Source organism: Neofelis nebulosa, chromosome 12 (assembly GCF_028018385.1).
Source record: "Neofelis nebulosa isolate mNeoNeb1 chromosome 12, mNeoNeb1.pri, whole genome shotgun sequence".
In the NCBI taxonomy this organism is placed as follows: Eukaryota; Metazoa; Chordata; class Mammalia; order Carnivora; family Felidae; genus Neofelis; species Neofelis nebulosa.
Window position 1 is genome coordinate 21,431,210 of NC_080793.1, and position 23,520 is coordinate 21,454,729.

At 40.3% G+C, this 23,520-nt stretch overlaps 1 protein-coding gene and 1 pseudogene across 4 annotated transcripts in view; one reads left to right on the forward strand and one right to left on the reverse strand.

The window, feature by feature from the left end:
• The window catches only part of FKBP15 (FKBP prolyl isomerase family member 15), a 58,317-nt gene that overhangs the window by 22,635 nt on the left and 12,162 nt on the right, over positions 1-23,520 (forward strand). For 3 of the 4 annotated variants that reach the window (XM_058694469.1, XM_058694470.1, XM_058694472.1), the window contains 14 exons: positions 1,597-1,746; positions 2,509-2,577; positions 4,365-4,511; positions 6,796-6,938; positions 7,437-7,494; positions 10,002-10,109; positions 12,320-12,422; positions 12,907-13,013; positions 14,478-14,592; positions 16,200-16,309; positions 16,601-16,708; positions 17,157-17,251; positions 18,063-18,165; positions 23,269-23,440. In XM_058694469.1, the coding sequence (XP_058550452.1) occupies positions 1,597-1,746; positions 2,509-2,577; positions 4,365-4,511; positions 6,796-6,938; positions 7,437-7,494; positions 10,002-10,109; positions 12,320-12,422; positions 12,907-13,013; positions 14,478-14,592; positions 16,200-16,309; positions 16,601-16,708; positions 17,157-17,251; positions 18,063-18,165; positions 23,269-23,440 (1,588 nt within the window). The remainder of the gene's footprint in view (positions 1-1,596; positions 1,747-2,508; positions 2,578-4,364; positions 4,512-6,795; positions 6,939-7,436; positions 7,495-10,001; positions 10,110-12,319; positions 12,423-12,906; positions 13,014-14,477; positions 14,593-16,199; positions 16,310-16,600; positions 16,709-17,156; positions 17,252-18,062; positions 18,166-23,268; positions 23,441-23,520) is intronic. The other variant, XM_058694471.1, reaches the window with a different exon arrangement.
• LOC131492308 (U4 spliceosomal RNA) lies at positions 2,007-2,128 on the reverse strand (annotated as a pseudogene).

Below are 23,520 nucleotides of genomic sequence, written 5' to 3' on the forward strand. Positions count from 1 at the left end.
GGGCAGGGAGAGAGGGAATCCCAAGCAGTTTCTGCACTGCCAGCACGGAGCCCAATGCGGGGCTCAAACTCACAAACCATGAGATCATGACCTGAGCTGAAACTAAGTCAGAAGCTTAACAGACTGAGCCACCCAGGCCCCTGTTTCCCTTTTTCTATGGGTAATATATGTAAATAGGCATACTCCTTTAAGAGTTCAATATTTTGCTTATTTTTTTTAACAATGTATAATGCGTTTTTCCCCACCTCATGAAAAATTATTTGGAAACATTGTTGAAAGCTGCATAGTATGAATGTTCTTGAATTTATTTAACCATTCCCTTACTTTTAGACATTTAGATTGTTTTCAGTCTGACATGATACTGTAGCAAGCATTGTATATAAGTCTGTGTCTTCTTTTTTTTTTTTCCTGATTATTTACTTGCGCTAGATTTCTAGATGTGGAAGATTGTGTCAAAGAGTCCAAATATTTTTTGGTTCTATAGACAATTTGGCATACTGCTTTTCAGAGAGATTATAATATTTCACATTCATATCTGTTCTCTCACTATACCTTTGCCAACATTTAGAATCACCTTTTTCTTTTAGTCTGATTTGCTTGGTAAAAAATGATGTCTCATTGTAATTGATTGCAATTATGAAATCTTGTTTTTTAACTCTATTTATTTATTTTGAGAGAGAGAGAGACTGAGTGAGCAGGGAGGGGCAGAGGGAGAGAGAGAGAATCCCAAGCAGGCTCAGCACTAACAGTGCAGAGCCTGATGCAAGGCTCAAACTCACCAATCATGAGATTATGACCTGAGCCAAGATCAAAAGTCGGATGCTTAATTGACTGAGCCACCCAGGTACCCCATAAAACCTTTCTTTTAAGAAAATGAGTAGCAAATTTTTCATGTGTATCATGTTTAAAAATGACCATAATTATTCATGAAGATGTGTCTGACTCTTTTGTCTAAGATTTGTGCTAAGGTAATATGACTAAATCTGTAAGCGAAGATGCAAATTCTGGGAATGCAGCATGATTTTGTAAATGGCCTTTTTTCTAGTTTGTCTTTAGAAATGCCTTTTGAAAGTGTTGTAGAAGCTCTCCTTTCTTTCATAGGTTCCTAAACACTGAAATAGTAAAATCATCAGAGTAATGCTAGCTAATGCTTTTTGTGTACTTACTATTCTTTGCCAGGCACTGTGCCGAGTGCTGTGTTTGTATTAACTACAGATACTCCAGACACAACTACAGATAGTAACTACAGATACGAATACTGTATTTGTATTAACTAAGTTGTATAACTTAACTGCAGAGTTTTTATCTCCATTTTACAAAATAACCTGTATGAAATAAGGTTCACAGAAGTTAAGTTATTTGGCTGAGGCCATAAGTTAATAAGTGGCAGTTGCCCAGATCTGTACCCAGACAGTCTGACTCCAAAGCCTTACTCTTAAGCACTTTGATTCCTGGCAGGATTACTGACTTCAGAGTGGTTTATTCCTAAACACGTAATCACTTTTGTTAGTAGATAGCACTGTTTAGAAAAGAGCATTAACGATAATATTTCCTGAGCTCGAACTAAGTTTATGCTGCTTTGATTTCGTCTCACAGGTGTGCATTGCCAAGTGCAATAGCACCCCCTCCCTAGATGCAGTGCTCTGCCAGGACCTCGTTGTAGTGGAGGGCCCTGCTGTAGAAGTTGGAGATTCTTTGGAAGTGGCCTATACCAGCTGGCTCTTTCAGAATCATGTGCTGGGCCAGGTAAGGAAAGGTAGCCTGCAAGTGCTTTTGTAACTGAAATAGCATGAGGGCTCTTCATATGTAAAGCATTACTGCTGTGAGTTGCTGCTCTTGGCAAATAGAAATCTTTCAGGGACCCTGCTCTGACTGCTTTTGGTGTATAGTCATGAAATGCTAATATGTTCAATCTGTTCAGTGCCACCTGGTCTCATCTATTTAGAATGGAAACCAGTTTCCTCCTAAGTATCACTTTTGGTAATGGTTTGTGTGTATGTCTTTGTCCTTCTATACTGGTTTCAAACTTGAATTTATTCTGATGGGATTAGGTCTTAAAACTTGTATTAGCAATAATCACACCTCAGATAAACCTCATTGGCTATGATACTGCCAACTGCACAAAGCTTAAAACTTCTTTTTAGACTTCTTTTTACAATTGTTTCTTTGTTTTTTTTTGTGTAATAGATACTGGAAATAGAATGGACTTTTGTGTTTTAATATCATTACGCTCTCAAAAGCAGTATGATGTGATAGAAAGAATTTTAGACTAAGTCAAAAAAAATGGACATTCAAGTCCCAATTTAGCCATGATGTGGTCCCTTCTTTTTGGGTCTTTTAAGAACTACCCCCCCCCCCAACCTGCCCCTGCCCAGTATATTTGACATTCCTTATTCCAGGAATACTGTGCTAATCTATATTGACTATCACATTATTATTATTATTATTATTATTATTACTATTATTTTTGGAAATTGGCTGACCTCATTTACTTTGATCAAATTGCAGGTTTTGGATTCTACTGCTAACAAAGATAAGCTGCTTCGCCTGAAATTAGGATCAGGAAAAGTCATCAAGGTACAGTGTTAACTGTGTTCTTTGTATGACTTTATTAATTGCGGTGGGCTTAATTTAGATTAAATTTGTGAAATTTCTAGCCTGGGTGCATTGAGTCCAGAAAGGTGTGGTGAAAAAGTAGGAAAAAAAAGTTCCACGTGATCTGGAAAACTACATGGGAAAATTTAACCTATGAGAATATATTGAAGATGGGGACATTTTTTTTTTAAGAATTTTTTTTTTTTTAATGCTTATTTTGAGAGAGAGAGACAGAGTGCGAGCTGGCGAGGGGCAGAGAGAGGGAGACACAGAATCCAAAGCAGGCTCCAGGCTCCGTGCTGTCACCACAGAGCCTATCGCGGGGCTCGAACTCATGAACTGTGAGATCATGACCTGAACGGAAGTCGGATGCTTAACCAACTGAGCCACTCAGGCGAAGATGGAGACATTTCTTTAATTCCTACTGTTTCTTTTTCATTGTGTTACTGTGAGGAAATTATTAAGTCCTTCTTGTAGCCTCATAGGGAGAGAAGTGAAACTGTTTCTTCTAGAATTGTATCATAATGGGTGATTTTTATCTGTCTGAGATGCTTTGAATCAGCATTTTCCAGTCGTTGTGAGCAGCTATGATATAGCAGGCAGAACACTGGGATTGGAGTCTGAGGACTTGGGTTCACACTGTGAAGTTTTTCCTTACCAACTGTGCAAGTTTATAAAATTCAGAGTATTTTACAAATGTGAGCTATCATTGTGTCAGGAATGTAGAGGTGTTACAAAGTACTCATTGGTAAAAGTACTCATTGCCACTCAAGTGACAAAAAGGTTTTTGGTTTTCTTCATAGCTTTGTTTATCACTCCTTTTCTTAGAATCTTTTGGAGACTTTCTTATAGATCATAGGAGTTAAGGCCTGACCTTTAAAGCTAGATGGATCTAGTGTTACATCTTGGCTTAACAATTCACTAACAATTTGATCTTGGGTTAGTTACTTAAGCCTCCCTAAGCCTCAGTTTTCTTATCTGTAAAATGGGGATAATGCGCCTAACCTTATGAGGTTATTTTAGGGATTAAACAACACAGTCCAAGTAAAGCACTTACCAGAGTACTTGGAAAATGTGTTTAATGAATGATAGCTTTTATTTCTCTCTTTTTTAAAATTTATTTATTTTTTACTTTACATCCAAGTTAGTTAGCATATAGTGCAACAATGATTTCAGGAGTAGATTCCTTTTTTTTTTTTTTTTTTAGGAGTAGATTCCTTAATGCCCTTTACCCATTCAGCCCATTCCCCTCCCACAACCCCTCTAGCAACCCTCAGTTTGTTCTCCATATTTATGAGTCTCTTCTATTTTGTCCCCCTCCCTGTTTTTATATTATTTTTGCTTCCTTCATGTCTTTGTATCTTAAAGTCCTCATATGAGTGAAGTCATATATTTGTCTTTCTCTGACTGACTAATTTCGCTCAGCATAATACCCTCTAGTTCCATCCACGTAGTTGCAAATTATTTCTCTTTTAATACCATTCTCTCCTCCAGTTTCTCTCATTATCTAAGATAAGTGTATTTCATCTAGCCCCAAATATGTTGGCTTTTACAAGTGAATAGAAGGAGTATTCTAGATATTCTTATAACCGGTGGCAGTTGGGGGGGTGGGGGGGTTGGCAAGGGGAATAGTTGAACTTGATCTCTCTAGGATCTTTAGAGGTCCAAATCTGAAAGTGTGGATGAGAGGATCCTAATCCCAGCACTTCATTTTGTCTTATGAGAAGGCTTGTGTCTGATAAGCTTTTCCTCTTGTCCGATTCCTGAAGGCCTGGGAGGATGGGATGCTGGGCATGAAAAAAGGAGGGAAGCGGTTGCTTGTCATCCCTCCAGCCTGTGCTGCCGGCTCTGAAGGGGTAACCGGATGGACTCAGTCGCCAGACTCAATCCTGGTGTACGAGGTGGAGATGAGGCGGGTGAGTGAAATTGTGCTGTTTTGTGTTTGATGAGTCCTTTTTGCCATTAAGTAAAATGGATAAATATGTTTGAAAAACAAGTTCAAAGACTTTTTATTTTATTTTTTATTTTTTAAAGAAATGGTATAGTTGGAAAGAGCTACAGCTTTGGAATCTGAAGACCAAGGTTTATGTCCTTCCTGGTGCTCTGTTGAGTCTAGAAGAGGTAGTGACTGAACAAGTTAGTTCTCTACACTAACTTTTTTACTCTGTCTGTAAAATAGTGGTTCCTATCCAATGTATGTGATTTTTGCCTTAGTATTTCCATGGCTACAAATTTAATTTATTTTGTCTCTATGTTTACATAATAATGCAAAGATATCTGTACATAGATAGAGATACTTAGCTTCCTCTCTCTGTCATGTTGTTTATAATAGTAAAAACTGGAAATAACTTAAATATCCATCATTAAGCAACTGGTAAGTTACGGTTTTTCATGGAGTGGACTTTTATGCATTTCTTACAGAATATGCAAAATCTGTTGTTAAGTGAAAAAAGCAAGTTGCAAATTAGTATGGATAGTATGATATGTGTATGTATAGTATGGATAGTGTATGCATGTGTATGTAAATATATAAAATATTTATGAACAAACATATAAAAATGTATATACACAGTCATACACATGTACATATGTATGTCTGTATCTATACAGATAGATACATGTATATTGCCCATATCTTCATAGGAAATTTCTGGAATGTTAAAAAAAAATGATTAAAAGTGACTTTTTCTGGGGAATGGAAATGGAGTTCAGAAACTTTTCTTTTGTACATTCTCCAAAATTTTTATCGTGAATATGTAGAATTTCTACAATAAAATTTGTAACAAATTGTGGTTAAATTAATGCTCCCCTCCAAAAAAAAAAAAAAAAAAGACTTTGTTTGCTTTTACATTGTGTTTGTTAGGTGTGCTAGTGTTTGTGACTATAAAATATAATGTAGAAAATAAAAATTATGATTATCTTCACTGTGGCTGTTCTTTCTGCTGCAACCAATAATATGCTTTTCTTCTCAAGGACTTTCCTAATTGAACACCTTTATCTCTGCTGAGTCATTCCAGCCTTCTTTTACTGATGTGCTTTGAGCTGCCTTTTCCACAGCTTTTATATTCTGAGTTTTCCTTTGACTTTGAGGAAGTCATGATTGGTCTTGGATAACAAACCAGGGCACCTGTGTGGCTTAGTTTGGTTAAGCGTCTGACTTCGGCCCAGGTCATGATCTCACAGTTCGTGATTTCAAGCCCCATGTCGGACTCTGTGCTGACAGCTCGGAGCCTGGTGTCTGCTTTGGATTCTGTGTCTCCCTCTCTCTCTGTCCCTTCCCCGCTCATACTCTGTGTCTGTCTCACTCTGTCTGAAAAATAAATAAACATTTAAAAAAAAAAGCAAACCAATTTGAATCCATTAAGACTGGCATTTTGTAACCATGAGGAAAAAAATACTCCATATTACTAATAATCAATGAATTACAAATTGACATGCTTATTAAATTGACCAGGCTGATACAGAATGATAATACCCAGTGTGATGAGCATCAAGAGAACATTACACACTACTTGTGGAGTAGAGAGAGAGGAGTTCACCCTTTGTGGTGTGAAATGTAGTGGTGTATACCAAAAGCCTTAAAAATGAACATACCTTTTCTCCAACTGTTTAACTTCTGGGAATTTATACTTTGGGAAAGATTATGTGCAAAGATATAGATAAAAAGTCATTCATAGAAGTATTGTTTATGATGTGACAGGGAAATTAGAAATGAACTGGATGTCTAACAACTAGGAATTGGTGAAATAAATTTTGTAGCAACATATTTAAGACTTCGGTTTCCATAGTCTTTTAGAGACTTTTTCTTCTAGATAATAGCAGGTATGGGTATGGCCCTTGAAGTTAGACATACTCTTCAGTAGTTAAAAATGATGTTGTAGATTGGTAATTTAGTAACATGGAAATGTATTACTGAGTGAGCAAAGCAGGTTTCAAAACAATATGGTCCCTTTTTTGTAAAAAATATACAAACACATAGATGTGAAACACTGCACAGACTCTAGCAGTGTTATTGTGTCGTGGTTGGATTACGGATGATGATGATGATGGAGATGATGATTGGCTTATCTACATTTTCTGATTTGCTACAAGGGAACAGGTAATGACTTGTGTAGTGAAGAATAAGTAAAAGAAAGGAGGGCAGAGAAGGCAGGATCTCTTTTTTGTAGCCTGTTCCACCTGTGGTTGATCTCTTCCCAGGTCAAGTTTGCCAGAGATTCTGGCTCTGATGGGCACAGCGTTAGCTCCCGCGATTCCGCCGCCCCTTCTCCCATACCAGGTGCGGACAGCCTCTCTGCTGACCCTGTTGTATCACCACCTACATCGGTGCCTTTCAAATCAGGGTAAGATCCTGAAGTTGTATCATGCTTTTTTATTGTCCATAGAAGCGATCCTTAGAGGGGTTAAGAAATAAGGTATAGTTGCAAACTAAAATAATTTTAAATAATTGGGAAAAAATGAGATGAGGGAAGTGGGGAAAATATTTGCTTGAAGATTTTTCTGACAAAGAATTGATTAATACTCACAGTCTTTTAAACCACTAACTCAGATGTATATGAATACCTGCCAGACCATGGAAGAAAATTGGGTAAAAGGCATAAACATAAAGCACATACTCAAGGGGAAAAAAATGGAAATAATCAAAACAATTTGAATGGAAAATTATTCATTTTCACCAACTTTCAGAGATTGTGCAAACTGAAGAATGATTAAAATTCTCTTTCACAGCAAGTGAATTGACAAATGTTTTCAAAAACAGTTTGCTTATCTAATATGATTGAGACTTAAGATTATGGATTTGGGATTTTTTTTTTTTATCTTAGCATGTGTGTTACTTTCAGGGAGCCGGCTCTTCGTATCAAATCTAACTCCCTCAATGAACAGCTGACAGTAAATACAGTGAGTATGCAAGTCTGTCTCCCTCACCCCAAGTCTGCTGAAAGGTTTCATGTGCCTAGGGTAGGATAGACAAAAAAAAAAAAAAAAAAAGTTCACTATTTTATTAATTTCCCCTTCCTTGGAAATTAGTATAAATTAGCTTGGGCTTCTACAAGGACAGACCTGTGTTCAGATCTTTATTCTGGTAAACTTGTGGCCTTGAGAAAATTATCTAACTTCTAGTTCTCAGCTTCTTCATTATTAAAGTGGATATAATTCTCATAGTTCCTTTAAAGGGTTCTTGTGATCTGTTTGTAAAGCACTAAGCTTAGAGCCTACATAAAGTATGCCTTCACTTTATACTTAAGAGATTTTTATGAAGTTTAAATAAAATAATGTCTGTGGAGGTGTTAGCATTGTGTATGGCATACTGTAAGCGTTCACTTAACATTAGCTCTCGTTATTATCATGATTACTGCTAACAATGTGTGGCTTCACGCTTTCATTGTCTTAGACGAATCCTGCACTAATTCACCAACTAGTTGACTTTGAGGCAGTCACTGGGCCTCTGTGTTTCTCTGACTGCAAGATGAGAAGACTAGCATACGGTTGTAGTAGAATTTGGATTTGAAAGCCTTTGGGAGCATGAACACTGTTCTTGACTGCTGCCCTGCCTGGTCGGTGAAGGCATCTGAGTTTGCCGCATGAGGATGAGATGAAAGCCCTGGGGCCTTCGCCTCCATGCTGGGAAACAAGATAATTAATTGCGTAGAGTGAAACTGATGATTAATTTCTCTCTGGCCCTGGTTTACTTGTTTATAATCAGCCTAAAGCAGGAATTATTAAACAAATAATTGATTTGGTATGTATAACGAGTGATCTCCAGAACCCCAAAACTTGAAGCCAGAGAATTAAGAAAATTGAAAAACAATGATAACCTCAGATCTTCAAACGGTCACGAAAATTATTTAGTGTGGGTTCTCTGGTACTTTCTAGGCAGAGCTATTGTTGTCACCTGTTTCTAAGCTTCAGTAACTTCCAGTAGACAATTGGTCTTCAAACTTTTAAAAAATTTTCTTTTGTCTTTTACAGTTTTTTTTTTTTTTTTTTTTACATTTATTTATTTTTGAGAGAGAGACAGGGCACAAGTGGGGAGGGGCAGAGAATGAAGGAGACAGAATCCGAAGCAGGCTCCAGGCTCTGAGCTGTCAGCACAGAGCCCGACGCGGGGCTCGAACTCACGGACCGTGAGATCATGACCTGAGCCGAAGTCGGACACTCAACTGACTGAGCCACCCAGGCGCCCCAATAGTTTTTTCTTTTTTTTTTTTTTTTAATTGAGGCAAAACTCACCATCTTCTTTCTTTTTACATTTAAGTTTTTATTTTTTGTTTTGAATAGGTGATTACATTCATACGTTTTGATAATGATCAAAACAATACAAGAAGATATACATTGCGAAGATTCACTCCTGCCCCTATCCCCATCTACCCCATCCCATCTCCCTCTCCTTTTAGGTAACTGCGTTTATTAGTTTCATATATATTCTTTTAATGTTTTTAATGCAGCTGCAAACAAATAGGAATGTATATTCTATTTTTCCATCCTTTCACAAAAAATGGCATAGTATATGTGTTGTCCTCCATGCTTTTTACATTATGGTATATGTAACAGTATCTTTCCGTGTTAGCATACCGAAAGCTTCCTCGTTCTTTTTTTAATCTCTAGATCGGGCTATGCCACTGTGTGGATATGGTATATCTAGTCCTCTTTTGACGGGCCCGGCTTTCTTTGATTATGTCCCTCTGATCAGTTAAAAAAATGAGAACATGCACCCAATATATATCTGTTTACAAATTGTATAAAGTACTGTCCATCCCTGTAATAAATAAGTTTAATATCTTATGTTTATAACCGCTTAAAATAATCCAAAAATAGAGGTTATGGTCATTTCTTTTTATGCCCAATAGATCATCATATATACCCTCAGGGTATGTACTCTCCACTCTGAAGGCTGCACTTGAACAGATATAGAGGCTTCTAGCACAGGGACTAGTGTGTAGTCAATGCCAAGTCAGAGTTATATGAACCTGAATTTGGAACAAAGAGCTCCTGTTTCCTTCTTTCCCCAAATCTTTTCTGAACATCTATTTGCTGAATTTCTCCCAGGGTTTTCAGAGGGTACTGTCATCTACAATGCCTCTTTCCCTTGATCTGTATATAGTTTTTCACCTGTAAAATGAGAAGAATTACACCTGGTGGGAGACTTGATTGAAATAAGGTAATACACGTGGAACCCCTGTGTTCATTCCAACATACAGGGAATTATTTTTTACTGCTATTATTAATTGTGACCCGTGTGTGCTTTCTTTGGCAAGAAATATTTAATTCTTATTTTGTAGAAGAAATAGGTTCAAATCAACATGGCAGGGGGGCTTACTGAAGGATTTGATTTAAGAGCCAAAGACATAGGACTAAAGTAGTGAGCCTTGATTATAGTGATTTTTGTGACTCTCTTCTCTTTTTAGAATCCTGATACAGTCAAAGCTAAGTTGATCTCTCGGATGGCTAAAATGGGCCAGCCCATGCTGCCCATCCTTCCACCACAGCTGGATTCCAATGATTCAGAAATTGAGGTATGACCCCCTGTCTCTGTTAGAATGAATAGTGCTAATATTTCTACCTTGTGTCCTTTTGGTTAAAATTATGACTTTTTCTGCCTGTAACCCAGAATCCTGTGGAGAGCTTATATTCAAAACGATGCAGGTTAGTATTGGTACATGTGTTTCCACTGTGATTAGTACTTCCCCTCAGAAATGGAAGCAATCTCATACATCTGCCACAAGAACAGGCAAGTTTTAAGTAGTCAGTTTAGCCTTCTTCTAGAATCTCTATTGTCAGTAAAAACCACGCTTGAGGCAGCATGGTGCCCAAACCATGAAAGATGCTCAATTCATATTGGTTGATTGAATGTCTAGATTCTCTTCGGACATGTTGGTGTTCCCACTGACATTACCTTTTGCTGAGGATCGCACTGTTTTGTCTTTTGGCTTTGTGTATGGTGTGGTTGTTTTGAAGTTAAAAAAATTTTTTTTAATTTTTTTATTTATTGCTTTTGAGAAAGTGAGCAGGGAAGGAGCAGAGGCGGGGTGGGTTGGGGAGGGGGGGTGGGTTGGAGGTTCCGAAGTGGGCTCTGTGCTGACAGCAGAGATCATGACCTGGGCCAAGACTGGACGCTTAACCAATTGAGCCACCCAGGCACCCCTGAATTTCAAGAATTTTATTGCAATGAATTGTATCAGTTTTTTCCCTATGTCTTTTGCTTTTGACATTATGCTTTGACATTATGTTTTGACATTATGTTTAGAAAGCTTTCTCACTTTCAGATATTATAAACATCACATGTGTTTTCTAAAAGTATTATTTCATATTTTGATCTAAAATTTTTATCCACCTGGAATTTGGTGTATGATATGAAAGTAGCTTAGTTCTAACTTAGCTCTTTTCCTGTTGGTCAGGTCCTTATTGAATAATATCATCCTCTCTCAGTTGAACTGAAACACATAACAGATTGATTTTTAGGATTCTTTGACTTTGATATAAAACAAAGCAAAGGTGATGCTCTTGAAAAATTTTTCCAAAATAGGCTTTATTTTTCATCATTTTGTTTTATTTCTTCCTGGCAAAGCTCTAAGTAGTTTTGAAGTTCAAATTTTTTTAAGAGTTCTTTTTTTTTTTTTTTTTTTTTAAGTTTCTTTCTTTATTTTTGAGAAAGAAGGCACACAGGAGGGGCAGAGAGAGTATCTCAAGCAGGCTCCATGCTGTCAGCACAGAGCCCCACATGGGGCTCAAACTCATGAACTATGAGATCATGACCTGAGCCGAAATTAAGGGTTTGTTGCTTAACCAACTGAGCCACCCTGGTGCCCCAGGCTCTCAGTAGATTTAATGTTTTAAAAGAGGATAGGATTTCTGGGGCCTCTTGTTATAAGTACTCACTGTAAATAATATAATTAACATAAATAAATAAAGCATTGTTTTCTTCAAAGGCAACTCAGTGTTCTGTTAGCTCTATTTTTTAAATTCCTTTCATTCTGTTGTTAGACATTTAGGCGGATTAGAGCTGCAGTGATGTGAAACTGTCATACTTTTCCAGAAATGCATAATACATTTTTGAGAATATGAGGGGACAAGGGGAAGTTCTAAAGTAAAAGAATGTCAAAGAGATTTCACCCTTCGAACTGTAAGATAGCGGATCACAGTCACCATATTTTGTGACCCAAGTTTGTCTTTTCCTTGTACGAATTGGGCAAATGTTCAGAAGATAATTTTGTTTAGAATTATAGTAGAGACCAACGTTGCTTTGATTTTTATGAAAAGAAAGAATGGGGGAAAACACTCTAAAAAGAGACCCAGTGAACCCAATCTGTCTGATTTTAAGTGAGTACCTTGAGGTCTGTGGGGATTATTTGGCAGAAGAGGAGAGGCTATACTGTTCCCCGGGTTTCCTTGCAAGAGAACCCTGTTCTCTGGGAACACACTAGGTCAATTTTAAGGTAACTGCTCGCTTGGAAAATGATACATTCTGGAGAGCGGTCACTACAGCTGCTTTAGTCCCTAAAATATCAACAACTTAGAATGTTTGAAGAAATTAACTCTATTTAATTATTTGGTATGATTTATAGGGGGAAGGGATCTCCCACAGCCCACACCCTAAACTCTTGCCTTTCCTTCCTCTTCTTTGCCTAAAAACACTGGGGGTAAGCAGGTTTAGGGTAGACGATCAGCCTCAGTCTTCATTTAAGGACCCAATACATAGTAACCAAAATGTTTGTTCCTGTTTCAGGAAGTGAACACTGTGCAAGGAGCTGGACAGCCGGTGGCAACTCCATCCATGCAGCCCTCTCTCCAGCCAGCGCATCCCGTGCTACCGCAGATGACCTCACAAGGTAAGGAACCTCTCTGGCTCTGTGGCCTTGAATTAAGTCAGCACCAGAGTTATCATCCCTGTTCCTTACATTGTTAGGCTGCATTGTTTTAGTATTGAGAACCGGATTAGAGTGTAAAACTTGTCAGTTTGTCCCTCGGTGGGGCGCTTTCAGCCCTGGAGATGGATTTGGTCTGCCTGCTGTGTCTCCTGCTGTGGGATATTGCCAGTTTCGGAAGTGTGCACTCAGCTAAGGAGACACCCCCCTGCATGTAATTCTGTACTTCCCGTCAGCTGATGGGACCATAGGTCTGAGTCACATGTGCCCGAGACCCCCAGGTTCCTTGTGCCAGCCCGTTGCTGAGATTCCAGTAGAGTTGGTTTCAGGAGAGTAGATGAGGACAGTGGTCAAGTCCGGAGTGTGTTGTAGCATGTAAAGTTCTAGGCCAGACTTCTGCCAAGGAGGGCAGGATGGATAATGGTGAAAACTTTTTGCTTTATCTTAGCACCTCAGCCATCTGTTTCTGGACTCCAGGCACCCTCTGCTGCCTTAATGCAAGTGGCATCTCTCGATTCCCACTCAGCTGTGTCTGGAAATGCCCAGTCCTTTCAGGTAACAAGGTTTTTAAACCACATCAGTTATAAGCTGTAACTTACTAGGTTCTTGTCAGTGTCTTTTCACCTTCCTGCACAGATTGTACCGTAGCGATTCCCCACATCGGAATTTATCACTCTCCCCCTTCCTGAACCGCCACTATCTTATCTCTAAACCAGACAAAGGATCACCTACCTTACAGCTTGTTGTAAAGCAGAAATGTGAGAACAGGCAAAGCACCCGGTACAAGGCCTGGCACATGGTAAAGGCCCAGTCAGTGTTTGTTTTCTTTCCTTTGCACATGTCTCCTTGAAGGGTGTATTCAAGTCCTCTGTGTTCTTTTCTATCTAGCAGCTGATAGGCTAACGTTTTGCATTGTACTTAGCAGAACTGTTGTAGGTTGAGGGTGGAGTCTCTATGGAGACTCTTTCTCTAGTTATCTTCCAAAAGAGATCTCCTAAAGTAAGTTTTATTCTGTTTCACAGAAGGCAGTGACAGCAGTCTGTCTCCTCTGTTGACATTTGCCAGGACAGTGGATTCTTTTTACTGCCTTGACATATTTGGTGGATAAAACATACCCCCAGTAATAAGAGGGCCTCACTTCCTTGGTGATCTATAGTGGAAGGGTGGGAGTGATGGCTGGTGAGCTAGGTCCCATTGGTGGGACAGGGTATGTCAAGAGTGAAATAAAGGCCCAACTTGCCCTCTCCCCACTGCCAAGTGGACAATTACTATCCTATAGCCTGAGTTTTTTGTTTGTTTTTTGTTAATAATGGCTGGGTAGGTAGTTTATCTATCCCTGGAAATGAGCTGGATTTCCTTAACTCAAGGAAGAATAACCATCATCATTTAAATGAAAGCTACTGTTTATTGAGCATTTCCTATCTGCCAGGCCCTTAACTTACCAGCTGTTAGGAACTTTACATATATATCACTTTGTCTAGTCTACACAACCACCCTGAGTGGAGTTATTATTTTCATTTTATAGTTGAAGGGACCACAGTTCAGGAGAAAATGAAAGCTCTTGGTCACAAGAGCATCAGAATCTAGCAGGGAAGAGTCATCCTTTGGAGACTGGTGGATTTACTTTGAAATCTCAATGAATACCTGTCCTGTGACCCCAGTGGAGCCTCAGCCATGTTTCTTTAGTTTAAAAATTTCTTAGACCATCAGTAGGCCCAGTGGCTGGGAGACGAATCCCTACTTAATTAAATCATACTGCCAGAGGACTGGGGGGAGTGACCTGAGACACACTTCCCTCACTTTCTGGGCAGGACTTTAGTGATCACGCACCACTGGATGACACAGATAACTCTCCTGCTGCAGTGCCTACCCAGTACCGAACTTGATCTACTCTGTCTCCACCCTTAACAAGGTTGCGTCTCCTTCCAGCTTAATCTCTTTATGCCATCAAAGACAGATTAAGCAGAAAAGAAAGACGTGAATGTTTTATAAACTGGCTATAACTTGGCATTTTCTCAGCCCTATGCAGGTATGCAAGCCTACGCTTATCCCCACGTGTCAGCCGTCACCTCCCAGCTGCAGCCCGCGCGGCCCCTGTACCCCACACCGCTCTCTCAGTCTCCCCATTTTCAAGGTAGGGAGCGGACCCCATGGTTTCTCATCTTCTGCTCCCCTTCCCTCCGCTGCCAGACCGTTTTCATATTCACTCCAATAGATTTCTTCCATTTTTTTTAAATAGCTTTCTTGAGAGGGGTGCCTGGGTGGCTCAGTGGGTTAAACGTCCTGACTTTGGCTCAGGTCATGATCTCACCGCTTGTGGGTTCAGGCCCCGCGTCGGGCTCTGTGCTGACAGCTCAGAGCCTGGAGCCTGCTTCAGATTCTGTGTCTCCCTTTCTCTCCACCCCTCCCCTACTCTCTCTCTCTCTCTCTCACATAAATCAAGGATTTTTTTCAGTAAAATTACAGAGTTGTGCAACCTTCTCGGCAGTCCAATTTTAGAACGTTTCCATCATCTGCAAAAAACCTGTCATGCCCACTTTCTGTTTTGTTTTTGCATTTTCTCCTGCTAGCCCTTTTACATTGCTCTGTCAGAGTGGTTCTGTAGAGTTTATAGAAAACTAAGAGAATAACATGTTGGGGAAAATTGTGAGAAAGCGTGGTGACTGGGGGTATTCAGTATCTCAAATGGAAGCTACTTTGTTACCATTTTTAAATTATGCAAATAATAAGCTCTGATAAAAAAGTCAACACAAGAGTATAAAGTAAAAACTTCCTGATATCCATCATTAATATCCCTGACCGTGGGAAACTGTTGTTAACAGTTACTTGGGTAACTTACAGGTATCTTTCATGCATGTACAAGTGTCTATAAAAAACTCATTGGTATAAAAAATAAAACAATAAAATGTAAATTTTGTATTAAAAAACGAAAGAAAATGAAATGTAAATTTTATGTTTAAAAACCAACACAAACTAAAACCTAAATAGCTGGAATGCTATCCTACCTTCTTATTCCGCAGCTTGTCTTAGGACAGCGGTAAGAAGAAGACAGCATATCCTACAACATAATTTATGGTCCCGGAGTGGTAAGGGTTTCATGGATGCTACTGTGTCTGGAGCCCTGCCCCTTCTCCATCTGGGAAACCATCTAATCTCTTCTCCTCTGTGAAATGTTCCCTGCTTGTTAACATCCCTACCTTTTCTCCTCCCACAGACAGAACTGTGTATATGTGTCACCAAAGAGTTAATCTTTGCTTTTCTCTGTGCTCCTTTTGTACCTTGTACATGGTCCATCTCTTGCACTTAAAACACTCTGTTGTAATAATCTGTTTTCATGTGAGTCTCCCCACCAGACTGTGAGCTCGCCAAGGGCAGACCCAGGTTTCATCCGTTGCTGAATCCCTGGTACCTGGTACGATGCCTGGCATGCACTTGGATGAGTGGAGAAGTAATCTGAGCTGTTAGTGCTATGGCAGACCAAAGTGGGCATCCTTGTGCCCTTGGACCAGACTGTCTCCCTCAATGCATTTTGCAGGAGCATAGCTTACTATTAGCTTTGGAGCCCTTTTCCTCTGTGTTCTCTATATCTTCTCCTGACAGTGTGAATCGCCTACAGCATTTCCCAGTATTTTTGAGATGTTAATTTCTTTCTTTCCTCTGCTGCAAGAGCTATTGGTTTTTCCTCATACAGTCTCCTCTGCTCCAGTTTCATAAGGTTCTTTTTGGCTTATGTCTGTTTAGGATCCAGTGACATGGCTTCGTTTCTCATGACTGAAGCCCGGCAACATAACACTGAAATTCGAATGGCAGTCAGCAAAGTGGCTGATAAAATGGATCATCTCATGACCAAGGTGACTGAGTCAGGGTTGGGGCTGTGTTGAAAGTAGGGGAATGAACAGGGGGTGCAAATAGGGAGCAACCAAGACTATGGGTAAACTCTTCCTTGGTTTCCTGTCTTCCTAGTAGTTAGTAGTTATTTTCCTAGAAGGTTAGTTTTTATTTTGGAATCCAGGTGGCAGAAGAAAGCTAGTTTATGTTCAAGACTGTCTCAGAAACTCTTCAAAAAAGTGGTCAGATCTTGGGTAAGTTTTATTTCTTCATTTAAAAATTTCTCACAAAGTCCTTCCCTCCCCCTTTTGTAGGTTGAAGAGTTACAGAAGCACAGTGCTGGCAATTCCCTGCTGCTTCCCAGCATGTCGGTTACAATGGAAACCAGCATGATTATGGGCAACATCCAACGAATTATTCAGGTGAGAGGGATCAAGAAGAGAACACAGCCTGCGGGTCTTGCCCCCTTCTCTCTCAGGATGCACTACGCTTTAAAACCTCTGCAGCACAGATAGAGAGCTTGTGATAAATGCTGCACTGAGTTGGGAAATTCTGGAAAATCCATTATGTCCTAATTTGAGTCCAAGTGCCTCATCAATATTGAGTCACAAGAAAACTTTTTTTTAGACTGTAGTTTGGAATTTTGCTTCATTTTATGTCCATGTATATGTTTAATCTATTGGGCATAATGATTTGTATTCATCAGGTGTGGTTCGATGTTTTAAATATTATATCTATATGGACATAAGTTCTAGTTTTTTAATCTCAAATTTTATAACAGTGTTACCTATCAGTTCAAGCTGATTCCCTTATATTTCTGGCACTTTTCTCTTAAAAACTCAAGTTATACATCATATATTTTGAATTTAGGAAAATGAAAGATTGAAACAGGAGATCCTCGAAAAGAGTAGTCGCATAGAAGAACAGAATGACAAGATTAGTGAACTAATTGAACGAAATCAGAGGTAATGACAGGTACGGGGCACTGGCTAGGATGGACAGAGGGTTTCATTTGTAAATGCCCAAGTTAGATAAGCATGTTTGTTTAGTGTAGTTTATGTGTACTTCTGCTATTTGTTTCCTGCCTGTCATGTGAATTACTGTTTGTTTTCTGAGAGGCATTTTGGTAGAAAGAGCACAGTAGGCTGTGATATAAGGCAAACCTGTGTTTGAATCCAAGCTCTGCTCCTCTTTTGTTGCGTGGCTTTGTGTATTTATTTATTCCTCTTGGCCATAGTTTTCTCATCTGTAAAAGTGGTGTTAATACGTAGAAAACCCTTAGGAATACTGTCAACTCTTCTCTCTTTTGTGTGGGCTGACTCTATTTCATCAATGAGAACTTCACTGATTTCCATATAAAGCCCAAACATTGTGTAATTTTTCTAGATCCTTCTGAAGATATTAGGGGGCGGGTCAGGGGAACATGTCACAGCATATAGCATTTCACTTAAAGAATCATTCTTCCATATTTCTCTTTTCTAAGGTCTCTTGATTCCCACTTGTGGAGGGATTTGGGGGGGATAAGGGCTTTCTTTTCTTCCTTCCTCTTTTCTCTTTCATTCCCCCTCACCATACATGCTTCCAATTCCTCTTCTCTTCATTATGCAAGGCAATACCTCCAGCCCCGGTTCTTACCTCCAAACTTGATTACTGCAGATCTAAGGAAAACAAAAGTGCTTTCAGATTGTTTTTTGAAGTGTAGAGCAATGTTGTGAGCACTGATTGTGCCCGGTATACATTCGGTGCTCGATAAATGTCTTTTCCCCTATTTCATAGGTATGTTGAGCAGAGTAACCTGATGATGGAGAAGAGGAACAACTCGCTTCAGACAGCCACAGAAAACACACAGGCAAGAGTATTGCATGCTGAACAAGAGAAGGTAAAGTAACAAGGGAGAGGAAAGCCCATCAGGATGTGTAGAGCTCAGGAGTAGTCCTGTGTACGGACTTAACGATCTACTTTTCAGCAAAAGTTTTTGCCATCATTGGGAAAAGAACTAGAAAGCATCCAACAGATTTTAGTATATCCACCATCCAGACTTCTGTTTTATAATATGCTTTGCAATGGGTTGACTCAAAAACTATCCTTGATCTTAGTAATTTAAGGTGAGGATTACATCATTTATTAGAAAACGAAATTTATTCTGTTGACACAATAGAAAATTCTTATGCCACATAACAAACACTATGGTGAAATTTAAGGTTGGTTACTTTGTTCCTTCACCTGCGTCTGCTGGAGCATTTTGAAGTACTGCTGTTTGGCTTTAGTCAGTTCAGAAGTAGGAATTTTGACTGTTCCTGGAGTAGCTATAAGCAAGACTCTAGTGGGCCTTGGGCTGGGCTGGGCTGGTTCGGAAGCTCACTCCTCCTGTCTCTGCTCTGGCAGTACTGTTTATCCGGCATGGATTCCTCCTTGTTTGGGCTACCATTCCTCAGTTGGGAGCCCTTGACCCCATTGTCTGTTACCTCAAGTTTAAGAAATGGTTTACCTTTTCTATTTGAATGTTTCTTGGAAACTTGAAAAGTTGAGTTGAATGCATTTGATAACCTTGTGGAGTTTACCCACTTCCTCATTGGCTGATCATGATGAGGATTCCTTACTTACGTCTCACATAATTTTTCATTCTTTGTGTTCTCTTAGCTATTTCTCCAGGGAAGAAATATCTCCGACCTCTTAGCCTCTGATGAGCAGTGTCTTGCCTAGCACAGCCCCATTCCATCCTGATCCCGGTCCTTCCTCACTGCTACTTTCCACATCCCTTGTTTGTTGTGGCTGACTTGTCTGGCCTGGGTCAAGGTCAGCAGCCTATGACATTGGCATCACCAAACAGTACTGGGGTCACTTCACCACTCCCATTAGCCATACTTTTTATTACTTCTCCTTCCTCTACTTTTATTTTTTCTCTCCTTTACTCTTTCTTTTCTTTTCTCTTTTCTTGTCTTTTCTTTTCTCTCTTCTTGTCTTTTCTTGTCTTTTCTTGTCTTTTCTTTTCTTTTCTTTTCTTTTCTTTTCTTTTCTTTTCTTTTCTTTTCTTTTCTTTTCTTTTCTTTTCTTTTCTTTTCTTTTCTTTTCTTTTCTTTTCTTTTCTTTTCCTTTCTTTCTTTGTTTAATCCATAGGCCTGGCAGGGACACCCAAACATGTTTGGTCTAGCTGTTAGACCTGTTATTCAGGTCTAAAATGATTACTAGAACTTCTAGATCAGTTGTTCCCAAATGCTAGTCTGGTTGCCTCAGAACCCTTGAGATGCTTGATTAAAAAATACATTTTCTTAAACTTCATCTTGAGATTCTAATTCAGGATATCTAGCCGAAAGCCAAATCTGAACTATTAAAAAGCTCCTTTTGATTCTGATGCACAGCCAGCTAAGGACCCTGCTCTTGTTAGTGGTTTCTTTTGCGGCAATTTCTGGACGTGGCAGCTGGGCACATTTGTTTTTAGTAATTTCACCATGTGATTCTCATGCTGAGTATCAATGGGGGTGTGTGTGTGAGTTCCAATAAAATTTTATTTACAAAAACAGGCAGCAGGCCAGTTTGGCCCGTGGGTCAGGGTTTGCCAACCCCATGAGTTAGCTTATTAATCCACCCACGTGATTTGTATTGATAAACAGAAATTCCTGGCCCGGTGCCTGTAACTGGTAGATGTTCTGTCTGTAAGAGCAGAAACATTAGTAATAATAACAGTGGTAGCAGCTGCAGTATGTTAAGTACCCACCAGGTTCTAGGCACCCTGCCTGCTTCCGCACATCGGAGAGCATCTCCTGGACTAAGGATCACAGGGCTTGGTGGGCGGGTACCAAGTACCACATGCCTCACTTGGCCACTTTTATTCCAGGGGAACTTTCAAGGCTCAACTCTCCCCCGCTTGTCTTTTGCTCCACGTCTTTCTTACTTAGCAGTCGTCCCTGTGAAAATTCTCCTAAAGGGAGATAATTGAGGTCCTTTAATCCCTGGAGACAGTTCTCTGCCTTCAAACACAGCTCAGAAAATTTTGGCTGAGTGCTCAGTGGATATTTGGTAAATGGAATTAATCATTATTTTTTTTTTTTTTTTTCTGTGACAGGGTTAGTATTTCCACATAAAATCCTGGACTAATGCAAGAGCTGTCGGAGGTCACTTGGTTTACAGAGGATCAAACTGCGACCCAGAGAGAGTCAGAGACTTGCCTAGGGCCTCACTTCCAGTCAGCTATGTCCTTTTTCCTTTTGGAAAGGAAAATTGCCATTTTTCTTTGGTACCATTTTCCTGCCTCTAACTTGAATGCTCTTTTTCACTTGTTTTTCTGAATTCTTGGTTCTCCCTGCCTTTGCTTTCCTTTCCTATTACTCATCCCTTCACTGTTTCCTCTGCGCACACATGTGTGTTTGGGTGAAAGTATTGCTTTTCATGCTTCTAACAGGCCTTTCTAGGTAAGGCCCTGAGCCGAAAAGAACTTTTGAGTGACCTTTGACTTTGCTTGTCCTTTGGTGAGGGAGGGACCACCCATCCCACTGCCTCCCCTCCAGGGACATACAGCCCTTCCAGTGGTCTTAGCTGCTGTGAGTCCTTTGTGAATGGCCCTCGCTCTGATATCTGTGAACTCTCGAGCCACAGACAGACATGATGCTCTGTGGGTGCTGTGTGAGCTCAGGTCCCATTAGGCCACATGTGGCAGGACAGTGACTAAAACTTTTTTTCTACTTGGGGCGGATGAAAACCCCTCTTCTCTCTGGAAGTTCTAGATACCATTGTCCTCTGTGTTTAACAGGTAAAAACCTAAGGCTACCACACAGCAAAAATAAGTATCTTAGAGGTCACTCCAAAGGTCTCATACTGTTAGAAGAAAAAATTATTTGGGCACTTACTGAAATAGTAAGGAAGACTTTATTCAGTATTGTTGCAGAAGGAGAGAAAGATTGGGCTCCTCCAAATACAGTAAGGACAGATGGGGGATTTATAGCTAAGGAGCAGAGTGAGGGTCAGTGCCAGAAAATGACTCAGAGGAGACATCATGGGTAGGGGGATTCTTGGCTAAACCGACCTAGTAGGATTCTTGCTAATGACAGGCCAAGGACTGAGATACCAAAGGTCGAGGATGAAGAACTTGTTCAGATATCAAGGACAGGGGTTGTCTCTGAATGGACATAGCAGGATTCTTGCTAAAACTAGGCTGGGCAGGCCACAGACAGGATGGGAGGCCAAGGTCAGGGACTCAGAGGAGTCTGACTGAAGTTTGGTCAAGGAGAGAGTCTTTGTCAGGGGGTTCTCAATACTCATTCATAGCCTGTTTCTTTTTATTTTAGATACACTTTTAATTTGCTTTATTTCCCCCACTTTTAGGAGAGCCAGAATATCAGATTTTATTTTATTTTATTTCATTTTATTTTTTAAACTTTTAAAAATGTTTTATTTATTTTTGAGAGAGAAAGAGAGAGAGAGGGAGACAGAGCATGAGCAGGGGAGGGGCAGAGAGAGAGGGAGACACAGAATCCAAAACTGAGCTGTCACCACAGAGCCTGATGTGGGGCTCAAACCCACAAACCGTGAGATCATGACCTGAGCCGACGTCAGATGCTTAACCAACTGAGCCACCCAGGTGTCCCCAGAATATCAGGTTTTAAACGTAAGCTAGAGGGGCGCCTGGGTGGCTCAGTCGGTTAAGCGGCCGACTTTGGCTCAGGTCATGATTTCGCGGTCCGTGAGTTCGAGCCCCACGTCGGGCTCTGTGCTGACAGCTCAGAGCCTGGAGCCTGTTTCACATTCTGTGTCTCCCTCTCTCTGACCCTCCCCTGTTCATGCTCTGTCTCTCCCTGTCTCAAAAATAAATAAAATGTTAAAAAAAAAATTTTTTAAACGTAAGCTAGAAAACCAGTAAAGGCTTTGGAAAGCTTAAATCTGCAGGGGTGCAGTGAATACCATAAGAAGGGAAAAGTGACAGTAAGAAAGTAAACAACTATAAATGCACAAGTAGATAGTACAGGAGGAGGAACGGGAGTAGCAGCGTAATAGTATAGGAGAGATGGTCCAACCACATCAATACTTCACTGTCCAAAATCAAGACTGGTCACCAGCCGAGCAACTGTTCACTGCCTTTCCTGTCATCTCATTTCTCCTCACTTTTATGGGAGCACATCAGTTCAGGTGACGAGACTGTGGTATTTGTCACTTGTTTACCATTCTGTTCCGTTGACCGTCCTCTTAATCATCACGTGTACTGCACAGACTATCATTAGAGGGCTCTCCAGGGTAATCACTGTGGTTTCGCCGGATGTTACTCGAGCACACACACGCAGCTTCTCTTAGGCCAATCCAGGGCACCGTTTGCAATACGTTTAGCCCTCAGAAAAACTGAAACGTTTCCTTCTTTTGTTAGCTCTGTTCTTCCAAGAACCCCCAGCACAGTTGCTCTCATGTGGCTGAGCTTTCCATCGTAATACTGCCAGTGGTCAGGACCTCTAGGGAGAAGCTGCAAACTCACAAGTTGACGGTGTTGAAGGTGTTCAGTTTAAATTTTAAAAGATCCTTTTCTTATTAAAAAAAAAACATACGTGTTTATCCTAGGAAAGTTAGAAAACGGGCAGGGATACCATTTCTCACGTATCAGATTGGTAACATTTAATAGTAGGCTGTGGCTCTGTCCCCGACGTCTTCTCTCATAGCCCATTCTTGATAGTTGCGTGCAGGATAGATGTATCACAATTTGCTTCATCAAGCCCATTTCCCAGCATTTTATTTTTCCATTCTTTTGCAACTGGAAACAATCGGCAGTGAAGATCTCGTGGCAAAATTTTTGTAATTTCGCTGAATGCTTCCTAAGGACGGATTTCCGCAAGGGAATTCATGGACCAGAGACGCATATTGAAGGCTTGATTTCGGTTTAATGCATGTTGAGGGTTAGCTCCCTTCCTGCCAGTTCAGTCAGCAGAGTGTGTGCGGTTGGGTCCTCACTTGGAGGCAAGGGACAGCTGTGTTTGAAGTGGCGTCATACTTTGTTACTATTCAGGCCAAGGTGACAGAAGAGTTAACAGCAGCCACCGCTCAAGTCTCTCGTCTGCAGCTGAAGGTGACCGCTCACCAGAAGAAGGAAGCGGAGCTGCAGATACAGCTGACAGAAAGCTTGAAGGAGACAGACCTCCTCAAGGGCCAGCTCGTCAAACTGCAGGCAGAGCTCTCAGGTGCGTCGTTGGTGGAGGGGCTGTGACGTTTGCCGTTTAAGCTTCAGGAATGAAAGTGTGGGGCACCTAGGTGGCTCATT